The sequence below is a fragment of the Equus asinus genome, chromosome 15, assembly GCF_041296235.1.
Source record: "Equus asinus isolate D_3611 breed Donkey chromosome 15, EquAss-T2T_v2, whole genome shotgun sequence".
Classification (NCBI taxonomy): Eukaryota; Metazoa; Chordata; class Mammalia; order Perissodactyla; family Equidae; genus Equus; species Equus asinus.
Genome location: NC_091804.1, coordinates 28500373 through 28527740, shown reverse-complemented (window position 1 = coordinate 28527740; position 27368 = coordinate 28500373). Strand labels below are relative to the sequence as shown.

Here is a 27368-nt window from a genome sequence, read left to right as displayed (position 1 = left end):
AGATGTTAGCTCAGGGCTAACCTTCCTCAAAAAACAAAACAAAATATAACAACAGGAAGTTAATACACCCCCGTGCCCCCGTAACCCAGCCTCAGTCATCAACTCTAGTGCCATCTTACTTCATTTCTGCCCTTTCCCACTCACTAGACGACCTTGAAGCAAATCCAAGACATTGATTGGAACATTTTTACAAAGGTTTATTCACTTCAGTCTTTTTAAAACTTTTTTCACAGCTTAAAATAATAGTGTGCCTACCTCTGTAAACTTCTGCTTGAAATCATTTCAGAAGTATAGCAAGGTATGCATCTTTTTAAATCTTGTTTTTGTTTTTCATTTTAATAAACTGAAATTTCATCAAATTGGCAGATAACATTTTTCTGGAGATTTTATACTCTACTGATCCCAAATTGGATGCAGCACGAAAGATTTTAAAAAAAATTGAATACCGTAATCTATACAAGTATGTGGGTGAGACTCAGCCAGTGGGACAAACAAAGATTAAAAGGGTAAGTTGAGCTTTCAAGCACATCCCCATCAGGGAAAGGCCTTGTGCCTTGGGAGGACCTATTAACCCGTCGCAGTACCACAGCAGCTCTGTGCTAAGCCCTTTACATTCGCTCCATTTAATTTTCATATCAATGCAGTGTTCTTAGGCCTGTCCTTAGATGAAGAAACTGAGGCTTGGGAGAGAGTCAATAACTTGCCTATGGAAGCACGGAGACCCAGGATTCAAAGCCAAGTCTAGTTTACTCCAAACCTTTACTCATCCCAGAAGTGAGAGAGGCCACAAATTTTGACTAGATCCAAAGGCAAGAAAATCAGTGTATGGGAAAAGAGCCTCAGAATAAGGTGTCTGCATGAGCTTCATTGAGGCTCTGAGGACCTGCTTTTAACTCCCACTTCTCTCTCAGTTTATCAGGTTCTCCCGGATGGCGATTGCCTGTCTTATTTAGTTCAGACACCTGTTTTCCTCTCCTGCTTGTTGAAGGCTTTTCTCTTGGCCAGAAAGCCAGTTAACACGAGCCATACTGATAACCACGCCCTGCCTCATATTACTTCTTTGAGTTACTCTTTGCTTCCTCTTGTTTTGCTAATAGGTTAATGCCACATTTTTTTAAATGTGTCATTCTGTTGTGAAAATTGCTCTATTGTGATTTGATTAAAGGATGGCATAGGCCGTCCTTTAACATCTGTTTGTTTGGGATATCTCTTAGTTATCTTAGTCTTCTTAGTTAAGCGCCCTTTTCAGAGAGGGAGCCTCTTTGTGGCACAAACACTTAATGGTGAAGAACTGGGGTTCTAACATGAGGAATTTTACCTTTTCTAGGAAAGCTATGAATGCCTTCCAAAAGAGGTTGCCAGTGCTAAACCCAAGGACGTGTTGCTAGAAGCTGAACTGAAGGCTGAAGATTTCATAGTGGATGTAAGTAGTTACCCTGATAATATATTAAGTAAAGTTTTTTTCAGATGAAACCCTTCCCCATTATAAAAGTTGTACGTGTTCATTATGGAAAATTTGGAAAATACAAAAAGGTATGAGTAAGGAAGAGAGTCGCCTGTGATGTCACAGAGAGAACCAACATTAATCAGTTTTTAAATTTTCCTTGACATGTTGTCAGTATTTTTAATGTAATTGTGGTCATGTGATTAATAGAACGTTGTATATATTGATTTTTTTTAATGTTTTCTTGATCACAAAAGTAATGCCTGCCCATTATTTTTTTTAGTTGCCTGCACACACACAAAGGAAACAGTTAAGACTTTTTGACTCCTGTTTTCATAGAGGCTATAGTATCTTCTTGTATCCTAATGAGCATGTCAAATGGCTGTCTCACATTTTCTTATGCTTCCTATAGGAAATTCTTCTCAGAGTTCTACTCCTCTGAAATCTCAGGACAATTTTCCCCATGTATCTTTTTCCATAAGCCTCTTGTTTGTTGTTTTCTTCTTGATGCATCTTTGAGCGAAGGGCAATTTCTCCATAACCATTCTTAGCCAAGAGATACCACGAGTGAACTGCCCTTGGACCCACTTTCTGTTCACTTGATTGCGTGTTGAAGGGCCTCAGGTCTGCAGATCAGGTTGCAGTTTCCTGTTTCATTAGATGAAGTTCCACCAGAATAAAGGGATCTCACATCCTGACTTCCTGAGACTCTGAAAGGCTTCACTCTCCAGAATGTTCTCCCTGGGCTCTCGTGCGTCTGCACTTGCACTCAGCACTTTACCTGGGAGACCGTACCACCCTCAGCACGGTGCGCTGCTCCTAGTCAACCTCTGGCCTCCCATCTGGTTCCTCTCAAAGGGCAATCTCCTAATGGATATAGGATCAGAGATGCTTAAAGTGGCCATGCATAGAAGACAACATGCACATGGCCAGTAGGTGAAAAGAAGTTTAACCTTTTTAACCTAAAGGCAAATTGATGCAGTGGTGAAAGATTGTTTTGACTATCAGATTTATAAGAACAAAAAATTAAGGTTTTCTGATAATAAAGGTATTTGAAAATGAGTGTGTAAATTGAAATGAGACCAAACTAAGGTCAATTTTAACTGACCCAGCAATTTCATTTTAAGAATTTGTCCTAAGGAGATAATCAATTTTGCAGAAAAGTACAAATATATTTATTGTGGCATTATAATAGTCTGAAGTTAAAAAAATTTTCATCATCCCCATGATCCCTGGGCTGTAAAACATAATTTTACTATTTAGAATTAAAGATTCATAATTGTTGGTCTGTAGCTACTTTTTTGCTCTTGAGTCCTTGGTTAAGACTACTATAACATTGCCCTTCTGGAAAAAATTGTTTTATCAAATCTGCCTTAAGGAGGAATTTCCAGTTATACATTATGGAGAAAATGAGGATTGCCTTTTATTCCTATTCTAAAGCCAAAGAAATAAATATTGAAGAGCTAGTGACGCTTCTAAAAATTCCTGAAAATTTGATTAATGTTCATGCCTTCCCATGATGGGTAAAAATGTCAAGGCTGCATCGGGTCCCCCCCACGTGAAACAGTACCCAGGAGAGAGGCCTGTGATAGCGCCAGCCCTGGGATCATGGGGAGCGCTGAGCAGTTGCTCCCTCACAGGTGGAGGGATGCAGCACATGCGCGGCAGCTGTCACAGCCAAGAACCCACACAGAGTGGGAGGGCTGGCCTGTCCTGAGACCCCTGGTCTCTCTTCTAGACCACAGCTGAATCTCAAATGTCCACCTTTCTCTCACAGGCTACTGGCAATTTAGCCACCAAACCTCTGGTTCTCTTCAGTAACCACTCACAGGATAAGCTCCTCTTATCATCTGTTCTTTTCTGTACCATCGTTACCACATTACTCTATTTTTTTCCCCTTATTTCATTTCCATTCTCCATTCTCCCAAACCTATCCGTGGAGCCCTTTGGAATTCCACTCCATAATTAACAAACTCCCGTGTATCCTCAGCCTCTTCGCTGACTCTCTGGCTTTGTTGCAGCCTGGCTATCCCTGAGAACCTGATTCCCCCGCAGTCCTTTCAGGAAAAGCACAGTCCTTGGGGTCAGGAGAGCGTCCTGTGCATCAGTCGTCTTGCTCCCTGGTGCCCCTTCAAGACGGTGCAGGGTCTCTGTTCCTCTGAGACTGACATTCTCAAACCATCCACTGTCCTCTTGGTTTAGAGCCTTCCTCCCTACTCCAATTCCTGCCGTTATCCTTAGTGACTCCATAGTCCACATGGCTGGCCAACGGTAGTCTCTTCATCCTCATCCTCGGTGACCTCATCCCCTCCACTGCAGCCAACACTCAGCCGATCACACTCTGAAACTTACCAACATTCAAAAATACCCTTCCTTTAAAAATCACTCATTTAAGCATCCCGTCTCTGTCCACAAACCACTTTCTTCCTTATTTGCTTCTTCCTAGCTCATCAGGACCCCCAGTGTGTTGTCTCCTCACGCAGCTTGTCAGTGACCTGCTATCTTTATTTCTCTCCCAAGCTAACCTAGATTCTGTGATCCATCCACTCAGTCATTCTCTGCAGTTCCCCTCAACTCCCTTGCCTTTCTTTGCATCTGCCTAGCAAAAGGCTGAATGACAACTTGTGGTCACCAACCCTAGCTGGGCCCTCTGGACTTTCTGGCCAGCTTAGTGCAATTCTCCGCCTCTCCATAATGACTGTTTCAAACCATCTTCACTCCTCTCAGACCTTCAGCCCTGCTCCTCATCCCCAACTGTGTTCACCCTCAGTGACTAACCCCACTTTGGCTCTTATGTCAGAGATAAAATCTGGGCCATTAAGTAGGAACGCCTTCAACCCACACCACCAAATAAGCAAGCCTGCCTCCAGCGGCAGCTGTGTGCAGCCCTCCCTGTGGTGCACTGGGCAACAGTCTTTCTTCTTATCAGAGGCTAAGGGCAATCCTTCTACTTGTGTTCTAGAGCAGGGCTGTCCAATAGAACTTTCTTGCAGATGGAAATGTTCTGTATCTCTGCTGTCCGTTTTGATAGCCACTAGCCAGACATGGCTACCGAGCACTTGAAGTGTGGCTACTGCAACCGAGGAACCAAATTTTTTGTTGTATTTGATGTTAATGACTTGACATTTAAAAGCTACACGTGGCTAGTGGCTACCACATTGGGCAGTGCAGCTGTGGAGCCATTTGTCTCAGTACTTCTGCGGAACCTTATGGTATCGGTTCTCCCTGCTCTCTTTTTGACTTTCCGATCAGCAGTTAAACAGACTTTCATCTTAAGAAAATAACAGGGGCCGGCTGAGTGGCGCAGCAGTTAAGTTCATGCACTCTGCTTCGGCGGCCCGGGGTTTGCCAGTTCGGATCCAGGGTGCGGACATGGCACTGCTTATCAAGCCATGCTGTGGTAGGCATCCCACATATGAAAAGCAGAGGAAGATGGGCATGGGTGTTAGCTCAGGGCCAATCTTCCTCAGCAAAAAAGAGGAGGATTGGTGGCAGATGTTAGCTCTGGACTAATCTTCCTCAAAATAAAAAAAGAAAAGAAAAGAAACAAGCACCACACTCCTCTTCACTCCTTTCCTCTTCTTTAGGGTCAAACTCGTTGAGAAGTTGCCCCCCTTACCTTTCCTAGGTACTATATTCCTCCCAATATTCTTCTTTCTTGCACTTCCTAACAGTCGAACTTGTAAGAGTTGTCTTCTCTTTGTTATTCCTCATTTACTCTTACACCTTTCTTCTGTTGCCTTCACTCTACTAAAACTGCTTTCACCAAGATCACTAGTGACTTCGGGGTTACTGACCCCAGCAGACAGTTTGAATCCTCTCTGCCTCGGAGCTGTTTCTTCTGCCTGGAATTCTTTTCTTTCCTACCTGGGCCTGGTTAATTCCTGCTCACTTAGGAAAGTCACTTACTTTCCCAGGAAAACATTTCCAATCATTCCCTGGGAGCCCCAGACTACTGGGTTCCCCGGTTACAAAGAGTCACAGAACCACCTGCTTTCCTTGGTAGCTCCCATAACAAAGGTGGTTAGATAACTGCTTTATCTTTGTGGTCTACCCTCTGTCTAGGCTGCTGGTCTGGGGTCTGGGAAGGTATCAGGTGTCCTTGCTGCATCTCCAGTGCCTACCTCGGGGTCTGTCACCTAGCAGGTGTTGACTTTATACCCTCCTATGTTGCAGGCACAAATGCCCACCCCTGCCCACATTTCAGGGCCAAATCCCCTATGGGTCCTGCACCAAGTTATTTTTACTCCACTGCGAGCAGCTTTGCAGTGCTCTGACTTCTGAACGTCCAGAGAGCTCGGCCCCATTCCCTGTGGTACCCCACAAGCCTGAATTCCATTCTCATTGTCATTGTGTAAGTGATCACTTACTGCTTTTCTTGAGGTTATCAACATGGATTATGGAATGGAAGACAAGAATCCTATTGATCATGTTCGCTTCTATTGTAAGAGTGACCCCAGCAAAGCAATCATGATTACTAAAAATCAGGTAACTCTCTCGGTGAAACAAATACACTGTAGTGGCGTTTGGCAAGTTTTTACCATAAGCTTGCATTTTATATGCACATTAGGTCCTAAAGTCAATGTGTACAGTTAAAAAAAACATATGTTTAAAATTAAAGTTTACCTGGTATTGTGTAGACTAGACTGTCTTAACTGCCAGTTTTTCCCGTTCGCTGAACACAGGCGAAAGTGCTGTTTGTGGTTTAGAGGCTGGGTTGTAAATCTGGTGGGAAGGGAGTGTTATGTGGTTGAAGGCATGTAAGTTAAATGTGCTTATTTGCATATGTTCTGTATGAGACTCTGTAGTCCACATACAATTATATAATACAAAATTTTAGTCTTTTATTAATTGACGTAAAACTGTGGGACATTTTGCAATATGACAACTACCTTGAATTATTTTCTTTGGATTGTAATTGAGATAAAAGAATGACACAGTCTGGTGGCTTTAACATAACATCAGGGATGGAGCTTGGGGACAGCTGCTCTCTCTCCAGTGTGTGCATTCAAGGTGACAGTGAAGTCTTTTCTTCTTTGAAAAGGTTTCACAACTTTTGCCAGAGAAATTCGCCGAGCAGCTGATCCGAGTGTACTGCAAGAAGACGGACGCCAAGAGTCTGTTCGCCGCACGACAGCATTTCGTCCAATGGTGCTTAGTCAGGAATTTCACCAAGCCGCAGGTAGGTGGCTCATTCACGTGCTTTGCACAATTTTTTTAATTTTTAAGTAAAACCCAAAAGAGATCCCTATTTCCCTCTGAAAAGTTCTCATTTAAATTATAGTCCTTTGGTTATGGTTTTTAAAAAAAGTTTTTCCACTTTAAGCTTTCCTTTTAACATGTCTGAATCTATCTCAACCAGTGATTTCTTCCTCCACCAATCGTGAGTGGGGACTCTGTCATTGTCCTAATATTAAAAGTCTCAAATGGTGAACATGTGAACAGTACTTCATAACGTCCTCACCAGCTGTCTCCTCCAGTCCTCCCAGTGACCTTGGGAAGTGGCTCAGTGTCCTCGTCTTTCAGAGAAGGTTCCAAAGCTGAGTAGTCAACTCGTTCAAGGCCGCATATAACCAATAAGTTTTCTAACTTGCTATTTCAAACTCAGTGTTCCTGATCCTGTAAACTATTTCAGTTCTCTAGAATAAGAGAATGGAAGGGAAGAGGAGCCAAGCCACAGTTGCCAGTGTTATAAAGAATATTGTTAAAATTGTCCCCTATTGGCCCACACATAGTAGGTGCTTGGCACAGAGAAAGTGACCAATCTATATTTGTTGACCGACTGAGTGAGTATAATTGGCAGGCAGGTGGGAAACAGCATCTACTTCCTAGTCTAGTACTCTCTCTCTCAGCACCATAGCTGCCTTTTTCCCTGTGTGTTGGGTGCTGAAGGAAAGAAAAACGAAAGGTCAGCTGTGACAGAGTAGCCTGGCACGTCAGTGCTTTATCAGGTGCCAGAAGGAGGGGTACAGGTGAGTTCTGGGGGATTCAGAGCTGGGAGAGCTGCTGGAAGAGCATCCGGAGGAGGGAGGGCTCTGCCAGGTCCAGAAGGCCAGGTTGTGTTTGGATGAGTAGCAGAGAGAAAGGTCCAGAAGGCCAGGTTGTGTTTGCATGAGTAGCAGAGAGAAAGGTCCAGAAGGCCAGGTTGTGTTTGGATGAGTAGCAGAGAGAAAGGTGGACATTTTTGGCAATGGGAGCAAGACAAAGGCAAGAAACTAGAACCAGATGAGTGTGTTTGGGGGCCCATGAGGAGACCTGCTGACTGGAGTAGAAGATTCTTATTGTTGAGTGGGGAGAAAGTAAATGGGAGAGTAGGCTAGATTATGGAGAACCTTGGATAACTGGCCAAGAAAGATTTTTTCTTACATACAGTGGGGAGGGAGTCATCAAGAGAATTCGAGACTTAGCCTGCAGCTGTAATCACCATTTACTTCCGTGTTTGTTGTCTCCAACTAGAGTGAGACCCATGGGAATAAGGAAATACGTCTGTCTTGGGTATTGTAGCAGCTAAGGAAACTAAACACCCAGGAAGAAAGAAAGCAAACTAGCGGGAGATGGATCGGGCCTTGGAGAGACTGGAAGCAGAGAGACGAGAGGCTAGTAAGGTCACCATGCGGCATGACCGCCTTAAGTCTAGATACACTCACTCGTGGGGTGAGTATTGGTGCCAGGCCGTGTATTAGCTACACAGGGATGGCACAGCACCTGAGACAGACGGAGTTCCTACGGATCTCACTCTCGCCAAGGATAAGAGACCCCCAAACAAATGACAATGACAGAGCATGGTCAGTGCTTTGGGAGGGGGCAGTGTCTGCAGAGTCTCAGACGAGCAGAAGGGGGTGGGTTTAAGCCAGACTTGGTTGGTTGGAAAAAGCTTATTTAAGGAGTCAGGGGCCAAGACCCACAGGATGGAGAGAAGGGAGAGAGGAGGAGGCCAGAGAAGAGAGGGGACTTGATGCGCTTAGGGGAGGGGTCTGGGGCATCGTGCCCAGTCTTGTGAGCCAGGATCAGTGGGATCCATTGAAGTGTTCTAAGCAGGAAGCTGACACAGTCAAGTTTCCATTTATACAGTTCACTCTGGTTGAAATTAGAATGGGTAGAAATAAGGAAGTTGGTAGAAATAGAGATGAGTTTGAATACAAATAATGTTGACTTTGAGATAGAGGGGTCTTCTGAATATGAGTATCATGACAGTTGAACGGCTGCTTTCAATGGCTCTATCAGGTCAGATCTGCTGTAGTTCAGCAGAAGAACTCTGACATGAGGGACGAGGTGCAGAAGTTTTGGCAGAGCTAAGTGAGCAAACAGGACAGTGAGACAACAGAAGCAAGCTGCTCCCACTTCTGGGGAAGGAGGGACCGAGGGAGCCCAGGTGCTGGGCCACCTGCAGAAGCTAGAGCCACAGAGGAGTCACGCCCACTGCTGCCTGTGCCAGAGGGGTGAGGGGAGAAAGACCCTGGCTCCTCTGCCCTCCTCTTCCAGTCTCCCTCCAGCGCCTCCCACTGGCCAAACCTAAGTAGAAACCAGTGGGCACCGGCCTGGGAAATGTAGTTTACGAGGGCAGCTCCTGTTATACAGAGTAGAACAGAGGAAGGGTCAAGAGTGGATCTGAGGGGCCAGCCCCGTGGCTGACTGGTTAAGTTCATGTGCTCTGCTTCGGTGGCCCAGGGTTTACCAGTTCGGATCCTAGGCAGACCTATACATCGCTTGTCAGGCCATGCTGTGGTGGCATCCCACATAGAGGAACTAGAATGACCTGTAACTAGGATATACAACTATGTACTGGAGGTTCGGGGAGGGAAAAAAAAAAAAAAAAGGAAGATTGGCAACAGGTGTTAGCCCAGGGCCAATCTTCCTCACCAAAAAAAGAAAAAGAAAAAAAGAGTGGATCTGAGAGCAAATAGGCAAATGAGGAGCACAACATCTACCACAAAATTATGTCCCTAGTGCAATAAAGGCTCTCAAAGATCTGATAGCCCCACATAACCTGAGAGAATCTCTCCACAGGTTCAGGAATGGTTTAGATAATAGACTCAGGTGTCAGAGAGCCTGGCTTCTTACGCTCTGCTTTCAAGTCAGAGCGTCAGTTCACTTTGAGACCATCCCTATTTTGGGTGGAGTCTATGCTGATGGACCAAAGTTATAGCTTTGATTGCAGAGTTTTCTCTTTGAACTTTTGTTCAAGTTCTGCAGGTGCATACCGTCCTTCCCCTTCTTGCCATTTTGCAGACCAGGGCCCTTTGTTAGAGGGGGGATGAGGCAAGAGAGAAGCAGGGGTCCATGCAGCCCCTCTTTCTCCTGGAGAAACAGGACAGAGTTTGTGTCCCATGAATGTGAAGGGAGAGGCCCGAGCAGTGTGCTGCTCTGGCCGGCTGTGAAGAGAAGAGGTCTGGTGGCCTTTGCCATGAAGGCTCTTAGCTGCTGAGCCTGACCCAGGCGCACGACGTGTGTATGATCTGTTTCCCAAGCGCAGGCGTGTCTGGAGGCATCTATCTGCAAGACAGGGTGTGTGGACCTGAGACTTCCATGCACAGTGATGAAAGGTAGCTTTTCTCTGTTCCTAATTTTTTTCTCCTTGACAGGACGGAGATGTTGTAGCCCCACTAATAACACCTCTAAAAAAGGAGTGGAATTGCACGGATTCAGCCCAGAGTCCAGCTCGCATCCGAGAAGCATCCAGATTGAGAGTCCGGCTTTTTCCGGATGACTCGTGAATGTCTGCAGTCGGTGTTTACAAAAAACCCTCTCCCCTTCCCCAACACAATTAACTAATTTAGGGAATTCACTCATAGAGTTCTACAAATTTAGTGACAACTAGTGCTTTTTATTCTATGTTTTGAATGTACATACATGCTGAGGCCAAGCAATTATTTTTGAGGTAACACTGGTTTACAACATTACTGAGGTTTCAGGCGCGCAGCCTTATAATTCGACATCTGCATGGACTACGTTGTGCTCACACCGAGTCCAGTTTCCGTCCGTCACCAGATGCTCGACCTCCTTCACCCGTTCCGTCCTCCCCCAACCCCTTCCCCTCTGGGAACCACCACTCTGTTATCTGGGAAGCAAAGTAATTTTTATTCAAAGAAACAAAAAAGTGTTAGGTAAGTCTTGCTATACATGCTATGAAAAGCATTACCTTGCCTATTTTTAGTATTAATGAAAGCCTTCTCCTTTAGTAGTCTATTTTCTTAGGATAACAATTGTTTTATGTACTCTGAGCTCTTATGACGTATGATTGTTTTTTTAAAAAAAAAATTGGAAATGAGACAAGGGTGCACATTGGAATTTGAAATTGGGATTGTCATGAACAGCCAGGGTTAAAAACAAAATAGAACACCCTGGCTCCCTGAGAAGGTGCCCGTCACCCTGAATTTGAGGACAGCTCTCCTGGGTGAGCTCAGCGTCAATGAAAGGCAGCTTCCCCCAGCCCTTCAGCCAGGTTGGGGCAAACAGGAGGGGATGAGGGCCAGAGTTGGTTCCAGCTCTTCGGTGAGAGGCCTGATTACTTTACTGAAAAGATCTGAGGGCTGTGGCCTCCTCTGAAGCGGGACATAAAGCTACCTTTGAGGAGACCCCTCCACTAGTGACAGAGGGACCCCCAAACCAGGCTGCTCTCGGGGTCAGCCTGGGCTCCAGACTGGGCAGTTTTTCTCCGGAATATTCACTGCCAGGTCCCTAGGGCTTTACCCCTGCCCAGCCTGGAGGAGGCGGCTCCCCTCAGGCAGCTCTCTGCAGCCCCTGTGAACTGATCAGAGGCCGTCATGGCAGCCATCCTTGGGGCCACTCAGAGCTGGGACTGTCCATTTTATGGCTTTGGAGCAAAGACTGAGCTGCTCTGCCGAGATGAGTGAACCCAGTGAATTCCAGGCTCCCCTTTGTAACTTGATGTCCCCAGCACCTGCTCTTTACCTCCAGCAGTGGAGTGGGCACCTCTGTGGCTGAGCACTGTTCCTGTGCCCAGGGCAGCCCCCGCTTCCCCCCAAACATCCCCAGTTCTACAGAAATTCGCCAAGAACAGTCTGGAGTTGGAGTCAAAGCAGTGCCTCCAGAGCATACAGTGGGGAGAACTGTAGGGCTCAGCTTTCGTGTGCCCAGACCCAAGGTCAAGAATGTAATTTTTTTCTGCTAAGATTGTTTTATTTCTGCAACTCCTACCTTTAAATCATTGTGGTTTACTCTGCAATTTTGTGTCCCGACATTGTATCATTGTGCTGTCTGAGAAACAACTTGAATGTGTTTTGTTGGCATCTTCTGTTACATATCAGGCAGCTGCACTCTGTGCGCTTTGCAACTGTTTTAATTATGAGAACCCTGTGCTGTTTACAAGGTTACATTTTTCTTAAGAAACATCTTCACTATTTGTATAAAAAGGAAGGCTTGAACAGCTTAGTCTCCAGAGTTACTGAACGGTGTCGCCTTGAGAATGTAAACAGAACTGCGAGTTTAAGTGACGGGTTACTCCGTTTGGGTTGGGGGAACAGATGCAATAAAGCCTCGTCCATCTGGAAACCAGAGGTGTCTTCCTTAATGACTTCTCTCACACCTGCGTGTCCAGTGTTGACCCTTTTGTGCAAAGGAAATGTGTCTGGGAATCTACTCAGATGTTTCTTAGTACCTCAACGCGATGCTGGCTCTGTGAGAGAGGGGCTGGTCTTAACGGGGCCTAAGCTATTTGGTTTTCCTCATTCAATAATGGCAAGTAATGGCAGAATAAAGAATCTTTTCCATCTGGCAGGAGGTAGGCACTAGCGTAGGAGGGAATGTGGGATTCTCTTAGTTTTCTGAGCTCCTGTTGTGCCAGAAAGGAGAGCCGCCTTCTCTCTTAACCTTCCTGAGGTTCCCATCTACGGAGTTTCAACTTTGTCCAAATAAGCGTATTGTTCATTTGCTGCTTTCATATCTTCCTCGTGAAATTAAATAAGAGATCTGCAAGCAGCTGTCACACTGGTGGCAGACAGAAAGCCCTCGGTGATCTCCTAGAGTCCTTATTAAAAGTTTCACTGGTTGAGTCTAGGTGTCTAGTTTGACAGTATTCTTTAAGTTAAAACAATTTCCAAAACATATGCTCTAGACTCCCTTTCTTTTCTTTTTTTTTTTTTTTTTTTTGAAGATTAGCCCTGAGCTAACTACTGCCAGTCCTCCTCTTTTTTGCTGAGGAAGATTAGCCCTGAGCTAACATCGTGCCCATCTTCCTCTACTTTATATGTGGGATGCCCACCACAGCATGGTGTGCCAAGCGGTGCCATGTCCGCACCCGGGATCCTAACCGGCGAACCCCGGGCCGCCAAGAAGCAGAACGTGCGAACTTAACCCCTGCGCCACCGGGCTGGTCCCTAGACTCCCATTTTTGTAAGAGGTATATATATATATATCTATCTCCATAGAAAATTGGGAGAATATACATGAAAATGTTAGTGTTTTGGGGGTGGTTGAATTTTAGGCAATTTTAATTTTTTTTATGTCTTCTGGTTTTTCTACAATAAACACATCTAATTTCTAAAAAGATAATTTTCACAAGGGACTTTGTGCAGCTCGGCTGGAGTAAATATCTTTCACTCCTTCAAAGTTACCTTTCCAGGAGAACGTTGCCTGCCTCCATGCCTGTCTTGGGTCCCCAGGCCACTGGGAGGCTGCCTCACAGCCACAGTCAGCAAGCACTAGGCCACGTCACCATCTGTGTTCCAGACAGAATGGGCTGCCCTATGCAAGGGAGGCCTAGATGGCACCCACGAGCAGATCCGAGCTCCTGTAGCCTCAGGAGGCTGCCCACCATGGGGGTATCAGCTCAGAACCCAGGCCTCCAGCTCCTTGATGCAGAACTGCTCCTGCCGGGCCAGCACCTCATTATTGAAGGTGGCACAGGGGTGGCTTCCCCCGTGGTACAGGTCTCCATCCAACCACAGCCCAAAGTGGCCACTAAAGAGAAGAGGAAAGTCAGCACAGCTCACTCCTGGGCATTGGGACCGTCCAGATCCACACCATCAGCCCTTGGCCACACCGTGACCATAGCCCCATTTTGCCTGTTTCATCTTCCTTTAGACTGATTTATCCTGAATTGTTGGGAACTCCACCTCTGTTCCCCACAGGGCTTAGAGCACTTTCTTTCTAGAGTTTATTGATTTTAATAAACATATACAGTGGTGCAACCATCAACACAATCCACCTTTAGGACATTTGGGACGTTTTTAAGATGGCCATGTGTCACAGAAAGAATGACTCTCACAGGTGCGGACTCGGCCCAGGACACTTCAGAGAGCATCCTTCGTCCATCCCAGTCCCCTCATTTGACAGCAGACGAGGCTGGAGCTGGGAAGAGGGTTACTGCAGGTCAGCAACAGCTGACCCTCAGTGGAGGCTTTGGTGCTAATCAGCAATGCCTTCATCCTTGCCCTCAGGATAAGGTTGATTCTGCCTGAATTTGCAGGTCACACCAGGGGCGAGACTAACCTATTCTTCCCAGTTCTGCACCTCCCGTCCCCCAGCACACGTGGACAGGGCTCTGGGCTGACGCCCGGCCTCCTCCAATGAGTTATGTTCCCTGGGGTTACGGGGCTGATGGGTAAATCTGGGGCTTGCCCATCCCTTGACTCCAGCTTCATCCAGCCATGTGGAATGCTGTTCCTAAAGTTACATAAACTCAGACTAAGCTGTCACCAACTGTAGACGCTCTAGGGGAGAGTTCACCCCATCCTTTCCCCTCGGCGTTGACTCAGAGCCCGGGTGAGGGGGTTGGCCAGAGCAGCATCCTGGGGCGGTGAAGGCAGAGGCCTGAGAGTGGACCACCAGTCTCCCCATCTGGTCTGCGGCAGCCGGGCCCAACATTTCCAGACATGAGAAGGGACCAGAACACAGACCACCTGAGGCCCAGGGAGGACCGGGACACGCACCTGCCGCTGCCCATCATCAGTGAATCCAAGTCTCCTTTCACAAAGAAAGAGTTGCTTCCCGTCCACTTGAAGACCTGGGGTGGCAGGAAAAGGCTCCGGTTACTGGGCGAGTGAGTCCTGCCCTTGCAGGTTGAGTGTATGCCACTAGGTGGCAGTGTTGTGGAGGGAACAGAACATCCTGGGCTGGAGATTTCTTTCCAGTCTCCCCGGAGCTCGTGTGTGTCCTCCAGTCTGAATTCCAACAACCCCAAAGCCCCTCTGCTCTAGGAACAGACCAGCACCCTGTGCGGCCTCCTGCTCCCAGAGCTGGAGGGAGGAGGGGAGGCCCTGATTCTGCCGTTAAGTACCTCATCCCTCTCCGAGGTGACACCAGGCCTGCCTGATCCCAGCGTGGCCCCACACCCAGCTCCTCAGCTAGTCCTGCAGGCCCCACTCCAGAGAGACACCCCCACGCCACCATTCCTGTCCTGTTCGTCTACACTCACTCCTGCCCCCCAGTCCACACCACCGTCCCTGCGCTGGATCACCGCCTCCTGACAGATCCGGCCTCCTCTGCCTCCTGCCCACAGCCCCTCAGCCCCAAGACCCACGTGAGCCGTTCAGAGTCCAGTCGGACATTATCACTCCTCTGCCTAAAAGCCCCCGGTGGCTTCCCATTGTGAAGGGAATAAAATCCGACTCCTCACTGTGGCCGAAAGCCCACCTGCTCTGACCCCTGACTCTCTCTCTGGCCTCTCCCTCATTGACTGACTTTGGCTGCACTGGCCTTTCTCTCCCCGGGACGCCCAAAGCTGTTCCTGCTTTAGCACCTTCCTGCCTGCCGCTCCCTCTGCCCAGAATGCTCTTCCTCCACATCCTCAAATGGCCCCCCTCTCCTCTTTCAGCCCAGCTGTCCTTTCAGAGAAACTTCCTGGACCACCCCATCTAAAGTGCCCTTCCTCCCAGGCCCTGTTTCCTTCTCCTCGGCGTTCACCACTCTGAGGTGACCCGTTCGTGCGCCAACGTGTCACTGTCTGCCCCTCTGACATGGAAGCTCTGTGAGGGCCGTCTTGATCCCTGGCTGTATTCTTGGCATAGGATATAGATGTTTGTTGAATGAATAAATTATTCAAGAGTCAATTTAGCTCGTAAAAAGACTTTTAAAGGGCCACAAGAGTAAAGTATATTATTGTCTGTCATTAGTTGCAAAAAAAAGCTGTGAGCAACCAAAGGATTTTTAGCAAGAAAATGGACTAATAAAAGATAAGCCCTGGGCTCAGAAGAGATGAGATAATATTAACAAGTGACCTCGAGAAGACGGACCCGTTTAGCTCCTCCTCCATTTTCATCCAGGAACACGACCTTCAACCCTGACGGAGTAAGAAATGCGTTGCTGCAGAAGATATTAAGGCCGCATTTATGGTGCTGCTCGGAATAGTGATGGAGGAACTGCTGGGAATTCACGAAGAACGCAAGAGGCGCCAGAAGACCAAAGATGGGTGAAAATCAACCAACTTTTGAAAAGATGAGATTCCATAATGATAGGCTGGGAAGAGAGAGAGTGATCCCCTGAAAAAATCATTTATTTCATTCAAAAAAATTTTAGCATTTAGCACTGTTTTGGGCACTGAGTCAAACAGACAAAAATTCCTGCCTCATGGGACTCCCAGTCTAGTGGGAAGAGGCAGATAAATCAGTAAAAGAAATAGTATGTTAGGTGGTGATGCTCAGGAGAAAGAAGTAGAGAAGGGCCATGGGGTTTCCAGGGGGTGGGGTGTTGTAAATTTAAATCAGGTGGTCAGGGAGCACCTCACCGAGATGGTGACATTTGAGCAGAGTCCTGAAGCAGGTGAGAACTGAGCCATGTGGAGATCCAGTGAAAAGCATTCTAAGCAGAATAACACGTGCAAAGGCCCTGAGGCAGGAGCAGGCCTGCATGTTTGAGGACTAGCTCAGAGGTCAGTGTAGCTACAGCAGAGGGAGGGAGGGGAAAAGTATCAAGAAACGACATCAGAGAGAGGCCAGAAGATATAGATAGGGACTTGTAGGTTATTGTAAAGACTTCGGCTTTTCTCTGAGTGAGAAAAGAAACCATTGGCAGCTCAGAGCCAAGGAGTGACATGCTCTGACGTAACTTTTAAAATGATCACTGCAGCTACCGTGATGACTGAAGGTGGAAGCAGAGAGACAGGCAGTAATGATGGTGGCCTGAGCCAGGGCAACTGCCACGGGCATGGTGAGAAGTGGTTCTCGATATAGATAGAAAGAGAAGGCAGAGCTGTCAGGATTCATTGACAGCTCAGATGTAGGGTGTGAAAGAAAGAGAGGAGTTAAGAAGGACTCCAAAATTTCGGTCTCAGCAGCAGGAAAGATAGAGGTGTCATTGGCCCTGCTGGGGAAGATGGCGGGAGGAGCGGATTTTGTGGGGCACAGTCAGGAGCTCAGCTTCGGCCACGTGAGGCTTGAAATGCCATGGTTGGGATCCAAGTGGTGACAGTGGGTGGCGGTTGGACATATGTGAGTTTGGAGCCCAGGGGAAGGACCATCAGCACACAGACAGCAGGGAAAGCTCTGAGAGTGGACTAGACCTCGAAGGAAACAAGGGTAGTCAGAGAAGAGACGAGAACCAAAAACTGAGCTCTGGGACCCTCTGACATTAGAAAGCAGGGAAGATGAGGAGGAACCAGCAAAAGATCCTGTCCAAGAATTTTCAGTGCAGTAGGAGGAAAATTCTAGAATTTCAGAATTCTAGTATGTAAATTGAGGAAGGCAAGTGGGGGTGACTCGTATCCAGCATGGGTTCACCATGAATAACTGGCCCCTTTCCTGTTTCCTGATAAGACTGCCAGGCTGGCCATCGGAAGCAATGCAACAGCGCTGTGTTTTGCTCCTTGTGACCTTGTCGTGTGACCAGACGATTGTGTGGCTGGATGTATCTGTGGGTGTCTGGCTCTGTGCATTGGAGAGGGGGGGGTCTCTAACACCAAACCAAGAACTAGGAACTAGTTCTTCATCCATTGAACAAATACTTCTTGAGGGCACGCGTGCCAGTGCAGAGGGCTACGCCCTCCCTCACACACTCTGACTATCCCCCCCGACAGCCCCATCTATTGGGTTCCTACACAGGCCGCTTCTCACCAGTTTCTGTGCCTTCCACATGCTCCAGGAAGACTGCTCCCTGCACCCTTCATCACCTGGGGATCCTCTGATTGTCCATCAAGACCCAGCTCAAGAAGCTCCTCCTCCAGGAAGTCTCCCTTGATCTCCGCACCCCCATTTGATCTAGGTGCTCCTCCTCACACTTCTCCCACAGCTCTTATTACTCTATATGTGATCAGCTGTCCTCTCCCAGCCTGGGAGCACCTCTAGGCAGGGACCTTTTGTCATTTAGAGGGGTGGGGTAGTGCTGGGGCTGCATTCCAGCTCCAGGGTCTGTTTCCCCATCTCATCCTCACCACTGATTTAGCTGTGTGAGCTTGGGCAAGGTTCTCAGCCTCTCTGTGCCTCGGTTTCCTCTCCTGTAAGATGGGGCCGACAATAGTGTGTACCTCATTGGGTTGTTGTGATGATTAAAGGCTCTAATTTGTGAAAGTCTCAGAACAGCGCCTGGCAGGCAGCAAACTGGTCCGTGTCAGCTGCCATTATTTTTATAGTAGTAAAGGCAGTCTGCTGCGTGCCAAGCATGCGCTCAGTGCTTTTATTCAGTAAATGGCCTAGAGAAGCAAAAGCTTTAGATGGGAGATGTTTGGGACTGTTCTCCTCCCTCCTTTAGAAGCCCCACTGCCTGGCAGCTGGTGCCATCTGAGTGTACCTGTCCCTGTCTCTCATCCGTCTCCTAGTCACCAATGGTCATTAATCAGAGACTCGAGCTCTAGCTCGCCGTCCTCCCCTCCTTCCCAGTTCCTGTCACTGTCCTCGGTGAACTTCACCGTCCACATGGACCCGCCCAACGTAGCCCCTCAACGCCTGCTCCTCAGCTCCCCTTCTCATCCTCTCCAGTGGGTTTCCTTACACCCACCTCAGCCACTGTCCCCCAGGGTCACACCCAGGATTTGTCCTCAGCCCTCTGTTTCCCTGTATCTTGTGTTCCAACACGCTGCCCAGCTGGGGTCACTGCTCCGAGTCTCTGACCTCAAGCCAGCCTCTCATCTGCTGCTTCCATTTTTGTCTCCCATCCCTCAGCCCCCCTCTGGCTCCCCTCCCCGCCTTGTTTGGTCTAGGGTCTATGGCCCATTTTATGTTTCCACTCCCTTCAGCCTCCATTTCCCTCTCTCCCTCTCTTAAACCTGCTTGGCAAACCCCTCTCTATCTCCCCCTGTCCACGCCCCTCCCCCGTGTCCTGGATGCGCGCTCCCCCCCCCACTCCGTGCCTGAACCCCACGAGCTGAGTGTGGCAGGAGGAAAGCGCACGCCCCAGTGCCCGGCTTGCCGTTGAACTCTCACTCTCAGCCCACAACCAGCGCTGCCAGCTGTCCTTTCTCTAGTTTTCTAGGCTTCCCTTTCCGCTCCCCGTGATGAGTGATGCCTTCACTCCCCTCAACCTTCACACCCTCTCCCCCGTCCTCACTCTTAGCTGATAACCTCACCCCATACTCCCTAAGAAAATCGAAGCCATTGGATGTGTCCGTCTTCATCTTCCTACCCCTATGCCCACAGGTCTACCTGCAGTTGGACCCATCTTGCCTTTCTAGCCTGTGGCGGGTGAGCAACATCCCTCCTCCCCTCAGAGCCCATCAGTGGTTGCCGGGGACCTCCTGAGCATTTGTAAAAATGAAGATGGGCAGGCCAAGGGGGATGCTCCACCCACCAATGCCCTGTCACATTCCCTTTGCGGAAAGATGGAAGGACATCAGACACCCCCAGCAGGCGGTATGGAGGTGGGGGCCACTGGGACCCCAGGATCTTTGTCATAAACCCCACTTTCCTCCCCTGCCCCCCCAGGGGAAGGTTGGGAATATCACCTTCAGCTGTGGGGAGAAGGAGAAGAGGAATGTCTCTCCAGTACCGTAGAAGCCTTTGCTGAGTCGAATAGCTGAGGAGGAGAAGGCCCCAAACATCTGGAAAGCAGAAGAAAGCAGTTTGCAGCTGGAAGGGAGTTGGAGGTCCTCTGGCAACTCCACTCTCCGGGCTTGGTGATACAGGCTCATCCCGGAGGGGCGCCTGGGGAGCCTGGGGCAGAGCTGGGGGATGAGGAGGCCCCCATGCGCCCACCAGCGTGCGACTTTTCCTGTAACATTCCCCAAGGACAAGCTCCTGCTGGTGTTCTCTTACTTTTTCTTAAATGTACTTATTTTATGCAAGTAATCCTCATAGAAAAACATTGGAAGTTATAGACAAGCAGAAAGAAAAAATAAAGCTACCCCAAATCCCCCTCTTCCTTCCCAGGAAACCTATTCTTAACATTTTGGTGCATCTCCTTCCCACGTCTGTTGAATGCCAGTGTGAGTATTCTGATACCAAGAGTGAGACCCTGTAGCGCCTCTGTTTTGTAAGCTGCTTCCTCCCCACTTTTCTTTACAGAAGTTCAAACACACAGGAGAGTTAGAGCACGGTCGGTACCCTCCACGCAGACTCTCAACTGTACCGTCCTCGCCACATTTGCTTTCTCTTTTTTTTCTGTTTCATTTGAAAGTCAGTTGCTGATATTATGACTTTTCACCCCTAAATAGTTCAGCCTCTGAGAATGGGGACTTTCTCTTCTGTCACCACAATACTGTCATCTCACCTAAGAAAATTAACAGCAATCCATAGTATTATCTAGATCCAGTTCATATTCCGTTCTCTCCAGTTGTCCCCAGAGTGCCTTTCATATCCTGCTCTAAAACAAAAGCTTAACACTTTTAATGGCTATGGTTGTACCTCATTTTTCTTGCCTGCCTAATATTTCACTACGGAGAGGGACCAAGTTTGACTTGGTCATTTTCCCCTCATGGGAGCATGAGGTGGAATGCAGGTTCCCACTGTTACAAACAATGCTGAGGGGCAGAGACAGGCTCACTGGGGGACAGCTGCGGGGAGGAGGTTTTGTCTTAACGGAAGGAGAAACGTCCCCCACAGTCAGCGGTGTTCTGCCAAGGAAGGGGCTCCATGTAGATGGGTGAACTTCCTGGCCTTGAGGCAGGAAGTCCCTCCATCGGCACCTTGAGGAGGGGGCTCCTGCCCCAGTGGGGTTCCTCCGGGACCCCTGAGATCTCTGCCAGCTCTGACTTGTTCCTGCCACAGAAGAGCGGGTGACCAGCTCCCACCCCTGCCTAGAGAGCCTGCCCGCAGTGCCCCCAGTGGAGAGACGGGCTGGAGCTGAGGCGTGCCCTCTGCAGGTCCCTGCTGGTCGCTGTCACTCTCCAAGCCCTTCTTTCCCCACCTGCAGCGGGATGTTTTCAAAACCTAAAGGATCGATCGTTCAGGTGTAGATCCTCTGCTTAAAATCCCTCCCCAGTTTCTTGTGCTTCTGAGGATAAAGATGCAGTTTTACATTTACAGTTGAATGATTATTTGCTTAACATCTGGCCCCACCCCCCATTCGGCATTTAGCTCCAAGAGGGCTGGAACTGGCTCGGTCTCAATCCTGCTCTGGTCCACATCTAACCTGGCACACAGAAGGTGCTTAATATACATGTATTGAATCAGTGAATCAGGGAATGAATGAATGAGGAGATGGCTCAGAGCAGGCTAGGTCTCAGTGTCATCATCAGTGTCCAGTACAGGTGACTTAGACTATCACCTCTGCCCTCTCGTCCCTGAGGCTGCCCTGGGGCAGGACCCGCTGGGACCTGGTTGGGGGCCCCCAGAGCCTCAGGTTGGGGCCTGGCCCAGCTCACCTGCCCATCCTGGTCCCTCAGCACCAGCAGCACCGGCCCGCCGTGGCCCTCCATCTGCCTGTACAGGCTCCGCAGGCTGAAGCCATCCCTCGACGTGCAGAAGGCCAGACTCCAGGAATAGCCCCTGACTCTTGGCGGGAGGTGGAGGCTGAGCTGGGGACAGGGCTAGAGGTGAGCGAGGGATCCTGCTCCTCCCACCCTCCTTCCCCACATCCTTGGGGTCTCAGAGGACCCTCACGCAGGCATGGTGCTTCACAGGTTACACAGCAGTTTACTGTTCCCAAGGGACTTTCATGCCCATTAGCAGTAGCCCCTGGAGAGAGGGATTATTGTCCCCATTTTACAGATGAGGAAACTGAGGCCCAGGGAGGTGAAGCAAGTTGCCTAAAGCCCACATGGGGAGTAAGTGGCAGAGTCGAGAGTTGAGCTCAGGTCAGTCTCTCTCGGGTCTCTCTCCCCTTGGTCATCTTGGCCCCTTGAGGCCGGAGAACAGACGAGATGCTGAATCCCTCCTTCTAATCCCCCCACCTCATCCTCCCACCCTCCACCCAGCTTTGCAATAGAGCGGGAGCGGCCGTCGTGTCCCTGGCCCCCGGCTGGGCCAGGGCAAGAGGGCAGGACCCTCAGGCTCAGGGCTGAAATCCTCGTGCCATGGGCTGTGCTCGAACCTGCCTGATCTCTGAGGCCCCCAGAACCTGGCTGGCTTCTGCCAGCGAGGGCTCCGCGGGCTCTTCAGGAGCAGGAGCTGGGGCAGGGGCTGTCTCCTCCTCTTCCTCTTCCTCTTCCTCACCCGCCTCCGCAGACAGAGCGTCCTCCACCTGGCTGGGCTGTGAGCACACGAAGAGGCCTGGTGAGTTGAAGGACAAGGAGACACCAGTTTCCACATCTCCCAAACCCAAGATCCACGCCCACCTCATCACCGCCACCCCCCACCAGACCCCTGCAATTTCCGGCCCAGCCAGAGGCAGCCAGGAAGTGTCCACGACAGACAAGAATCTGCCCCTGCCCCAGCCCACCCCTTCCCCGGCCCCCGCCAGCTCAGGGTCAGGTCGAGGCACACGTGCCCCTCAGATGTGGCCGTCGGCCCTGCGGTTGGTCTGCCTGTCGGCTCTGGGTCCAGAGTGGGTGCCAGGGATGGAGCTCTAAGCCTGGGGGCAGGAGAGCAGGGCAGGTGGCAGCCGGGTCCTGGGAGCTGCCACTGTGTGTGTTTGCACACGAAATAACAGTGATGATAACAGCCATAGTAATAACGATCATGGCTGACATTGATCAGCACTCTCGACCAGGCCTGTGCTACTGCTCGTCGTGCACAATCTGAATCTTCCCCAGAATCCTAAGAAGAATTTGCTTCTTACTACCCTCATTTTACAAAGGAAGGGAATGAGGCCCAGAGGCTCCCCTGCCAGCCGGTGAAATGTGTGTAGTCACAGGTGAGAGAGCTTGCGCAGGCTTGTGTAAAATATGTGTGTGTCCGTGTGAAAGTGTGTGTTGGCCTGAAATAGAGTTGTGTAGGCAGATCAGTGTGAGAGGGTGTGGAGTGCACCTTTGCGTGTTCACCTGTTGATGTGTTTGTGAGTGTGAGTTGTGATTGTGTGAATACATGTGTGTCAGTGGGTGTGCATGTTGGTATATTCATTCATTCCACTGAGCTTCCACTCTCCCCCAGAGCCTGTGTGTGAGTGGGTGTGTACGTGCACGACTGCACACAATGACTCGGGGACTTGTCATAGCAAGGAGAGAGCTTCTCGAGGCTCACAGACGAACAGGACACCATTTCCTGTTCCCCAGGTTCAGGCCTAAGGAGAGGCTCCTAGCTGTGCGGGACTTCGGACACAGCTCCATCTGGTGCCCACTCCAGGGAGGAAGGGACAGAGACATGAGTCTGTCCTCCTTGAGGGTCTCAGGACCATGGGGCCTTGGTCCTGAGTCAGTCCTCGCTCTGAACCCCAGGCCAGCTGGAGGGACTTGGAACAGGACGGATCACCCGCCTGCCTCCAGCCTGAGCCCAGGCCCCACCCCAGCAGAGGTCTCACCTCCCCCCTGGCCCCCCCACCCCCCCGCCGCCCACAGCCCAGCTGGGCCCCTTACCAGCCGAGTGTACCGCCATCGGAGACCTTTCATCCTGTCGGAGCCGCTGCGGGCTGTGAGCGAGTCCTCAGTGCTGTCGGGGAGGAATCACCGCTGGGCGCCGGGCGGGGAGAGGTCCGGGCACGGCCTGCTGGCTCCACGCCCACCGGCTGCCCTTTGCTCCCTCTCAGCTGTCACTCTCAGGCTGAGTTATCAGCGGGCGGTCTGTGAGGTCAGCAGCACTGGCATTCTAGGCCTCACTTGCATTTAGCATCCAACCCACATCAGGCACACGCGGTAAATTCTGGTTGTGATTCCCTCCCACCTCCTTGCCCTCTGGCAGCCTGGCCTAGGGACTGTGGCCCTTGGTGCAGATGCCTGAGCCCCAGGCTGGGCGTCCCGGGTCTCTGGTTCCCCATAGGACCTTGGGTAAGCCCCTTTGCACCCCTGGGCCTCAGTATCCCCACATGTAATATGTTGGACCAGATCATCTCAAAGGCCCTCGCAGTACTGACAGCCTGCAGTTCAGTTCCCTCTCAAAGCTGATGAGTGCCTCCTGACAGAGGCTTAAAAGGGACAAGCCTAGGCCTGGTGGCACAGCAGTTAAGTGCGCACGTTCCCTTTCAGCAGCCCAGGGTTCACTGGTTTGGATCCCGGGTGCGGACATGGGACCTCTTGGCAAGCCATGCTGTGGCAGGCGTCCCACATACGAAGTAGAGGAAGATGGGCAGAGATGTTAGCTCAGGGCCAGTCTTCCTCAGCAAAAAGAGGAGGATTGGCGGCAGATGTTAGCTCAGGGCTAATCTTCCTCAAAAAAAAAAAAAAAGGGCCAAGCCTACACCAAATAAACAGATCTTTAAAAAAAAACCTTTTCATTTTTCTTATTTGAAAAGCAATACATTTTTATTGCTGAAAACTTGGGAAGTCTGAAAAGGATAAAGAAAATTTTCAAATATTTATAATTTCATCTCTCAGATATAAACTCACCCCTAAAGGTATTTTTTCAGTCTTTTGTATTTATTTCACATACATGTATATACACACATTTATAAATAGATCATACCGTGTATAGTTTGATAAAGTGATTTTTCCACTTAACAAATGAGAATTTTTCCAATGATGTTCAGTGCCCTTTGAACTCATCATTGTTATGGCTGCATATTATTTCATCATAAGATGTATGTCGTTTATTCCTCTACTGTTGGACATTTTGTTTGCTTCTGATTTTCTGGGATTATAAGCAAAACTGTAATGAACTTCCTTGTTCATAAGTCTGATCATATCCTTTATGATAAATTTCAACATTGAACGCTGGATTACAGGCAGGTACATAGTTCTTGGTAAATGTTTCCCACAAGCTTCCTGGGTGCTTAAGGCTTATCCATGTCCAGGAACCTTTAGGGAATCGCAGGGTAATATCTTTCTGATCATCAAGTCTTACACCCTCAAACTACCAATAAGAAAACTGCCACCCAGAAAGTGGAAGGGACTTACCACAGCCACACAACAATAGACCATGGAGGGTAAGGGAGCCAGGGAGTTCAAATCCTGGTTTTGTCACTTACTTGCTGTGTGACCTTGGGCAAGTTACTTAACATCTCTGTGCATCAGTCTCCTCATCTGTGAAATACTAATATCTACCTCCTAGAGCTGTTGTAAGAGTAAATGAAAATAATGCCTGAGGAACTAGGATGCTAAGCCAGACCTCCATCCTTCTGTCCTCAGTGCGGTGAGATAGCCCGCAATGCTGGGTGTTTGGTGAGCCCTGGATAAATCACAGTGCTTATTACCATCCCTCCGCGCTGCCTCTTTGAGAATCCAGGGCTCGAATCCCTGACAAACGGCCACTCAGCCTTCCCCTGGGTAACCCCGGGACAGACAGCCACTCGGGCACCTGCAAGAGTGAGGAGCTGGGTGGTGAAGGGAAGGCAGGAATCGTGCAGATGTACTCACTCTGCCGAGCCCCGGCCTCTGGCGACCTCCTCCAGCCTGTCCAGCCCGATGGCTTCCTTCGTGCGTCTCCTGGATCCCACAGAGAGGGGGCCACGTCCAGAACCGACCCTGCCCGCCAGGCGGTCTCCACGCAGCAGGTCTAGCTCCACACCCTCGGCCCTGGGCAGGCGGCTGGCACCTCTGCCCCAGCCTGGCTCCAGACCCCCCTCCCTGGCTCTTATACCTGTCCTGGCCCTGTGCCCGCTCCGGTTCCAGGTGGGAAGGCCTGGCCTGGATTATCTTCCATCAGAAACTCAAATTCCACAAATACACACAAACAAGACCGTGTCACCTCCTGGCCCCAGCTCTGTCCCCACCAGCCCAAAGATACTGAACTCCTGGATGTAACCCAGAGCCTCTCACCACAGCTACCAGGTGCTACCTGGTGCCCAAAGCCCACCACTAAGACCCTCCCTTTTCGGGGTGCAGAGGCTCTAGGAAAAGGTCATTCTCCAGTCCCCCTGGGCTGCAGAGGACCCAGGGCTGGGAGGCAGGGACAGGCAGCCCTGCTCTGCCCCTGCTGCTGTCCCCTCCCTCAGGTGGGGTGCTGATTCTCTCCTCGTTGGCCCATCATGACATTAGGTGACACGCACAGGAAGCCCAGTGTTTGGCACATAGTAGGCACTCATCAGTGGGGGTTACTTCTCTGTCCTTGGCTCATAGTAGGACTTCACTGAGCGCTGTGCTGTTGATTTGCAGACCCTCAAACCTGGAAGTTTGGTCCCAGTGCAAGCGGCCCCCACCCAGGGCAGGATCCCCTGGGAAATTTGCCCTCTGCTGGTCCTCCAGCCTCTGTGGGGTGGGTGAGCCCACTATCCAGCGTGGCTCACTCCATCTTCACACAGCTGGAAGAGACCCCTCATGCTGGGCTTTGTGGAGACAGCATGGGTCCCTCACTTCTCTGCCCCTTGCCCAGCCTCCTGGGGCGATGGCCCTCTGGAAGGGGTGGGGTGACACAAGGACTTGCATTATGGGATAAACAGGTACGTGAAGGGCCCTGTTGCACCTCAAACACGGCTGTTGCAATACGTGTTTAAACTGTAAACCACTCGAGGGTCACACGCCTGGCCCTCCCAGCTCTCTCGGCCGCTCTCCCAACCTTATTTCTCCCACACTCAGTACCTGAACCATTGGGCATTTGAGAAGCCAACGAGATTTGCCTTGCTGTCCCATTCTTTGTCCTCAAGTCCAGGAAAACCCAGAATGTGACATGTCAGGAACACCAATTGCCATATACCAGGCCCCTAAAAAGCTTCCATGATGGGGTTCTAGGCGCCAGAATGCGGACGTCCCAGCTCTGTGTGCCGCTCGCCTTTGCCTTTCTTCTCCAGCAGACCACACGCGGCCTCTCAGAACTGTGATAGTCATCACCAGGAAACAAGTGAAACGTCCAACAAAAGGAGGAAGGCTTGGTGGCCCATGGAACACCCACTCCACGGATTATTTCTAAGTATTAAAAATGGTGTTTACAGAGGTTTATAAATGCAAGAGGAAATGCTTCTGCTAAGTGAAAAAAAAGCAAGATATAAAATTGTACGTGCAGTAGGGTTTCAGCTGTGCAAAATAAACCCAAAACATCAAGAGAAAATGACGAGAATCGCTTCCTGAGTACACCCGGCATTCACCGGGCTGACTGGCTTCACTGAGAACCTCAAATAGTGCTTAAGATGACCCGACATCCCCCCTCCACAGCCTGGGAAGTCTAATTTTCATTCTCTGAGGTCACTTTGACATACAGTCTCTGCCCTCAAACGACTCTCTCTCCTTTATCTCCTCACTCTCAGCTGGCGGGTCAGACTTCATTCTTCATTGAGAAGACAGAAGCCATTGGCCCTCACTCCGTCACCCTGCCCACAGACCCACCTGCATCTCGCCCATCTCTTCTGCCTTCCCTCCAGGACAATGGAGGAAGGTCCCTCTTCCTTTAGAGAGCCAGTCGCCCATCCCAGGATGCGTCCCTCTCCCCTTCTCCTGGCCTCGCTTCCCTCTCCGCCTCTTCCCTCTCTCACTTGTCCGTCCCTCTCTACGAGGCAGTCCCCTCCACGACAGCTCCATTTCTCTTCTCCCTACACTCCGCCTCTGTGTCGTCCTGTTCACTCCTCAATACACTCCCTCTGGATTGTCCCCCGCACGGTCCCCAGCACCCCTGCTCTCACCGAGGTTCCCAGCAGCCTCCAG

At 49.8% G+C, this 27368-nt stretch overlaps 2 protein-coding genes across 7 annotated transcripts in view; one reads left to right on the top strand and one right to left on the bottom strand.

Moving 5' to 3' along the window:
• Nucleotides 1–12459, top strand: part of SAMHD1 (SAM and HD domain containing deoxynucleoside triphosphate triphosphohydrolase 1) — a 52537-nt gene extending 40078 nt beyond the window's left edge. The window contains exons 12-16 of the mRNA XM_014847159.3: nt 367–506; nt 1328–1423; nt 5828–5932; nt 6489–6626; nt 10027–12459. Coding sequence (XP_014702645.2) covers nt 367–506; nt 1328–1423; nt 5828–5932; nt 6489–6626; nt 10027–10158 — 611 coding nt within the window. The 3' untranslated portion in view covers nt 10159–12459. The remainder of the gene's footprint in view (nt 1–366; nt 507–1327; nt 1424–5827; nt 5933–6488; nt 6627–10026) is intronic.
• Nucleotides 12460–12553: 94 nt separating this feature from the next.
• TLDC2 (TBC/LysM-associated domain containing 2) lies at nt 12554–26400 on the bottom strand. 6 transcript variants are annotated; one of them, XM_070485893.1, is made up of 8 exons: nt 26313–26400; nt 25152–25220; nt 23220–23292; nt 21800–21958; nt 21132–21284; nt 19275–19370; nt 14335–14408; nt 12869–13363 (listed from the first exon to the last, which is right to left on the bottom strand). In XM_070485893.1, the coding sequence occupies exons 3-8, from the start codon at nt 23250–23252 to the stop codon at nt 13228–13230; spliced, it is 651 nt and encodes a 216-aa protein (XP_070341994.1). In that variant the 5' UTR covers nt 23253–23292; nt 25152–25220; nt 26313–26400; the 3' UTR covers nt 12869–13227. The 6 variants fall into 6 exon arrangements, with proteins under 6 accessions (XP_044604563.1, XP_070341994.1, XP_070341993.1 ...); XM_044748628.2 differs by lacking the exon at nt 26313–26400 and having other exon boundaries at nt 12554–13363; nt 23220–23423; nt 25152–25343; XM_070485892.1 differs by lacking the exon at nt 26313–26400 and having other exon boundaries at nt 12872–13363; nt 21800–21978; nt 25152–25288.
• Between the last annotated feature and the right edge of the window lie 968 nt (nt 26401–27368).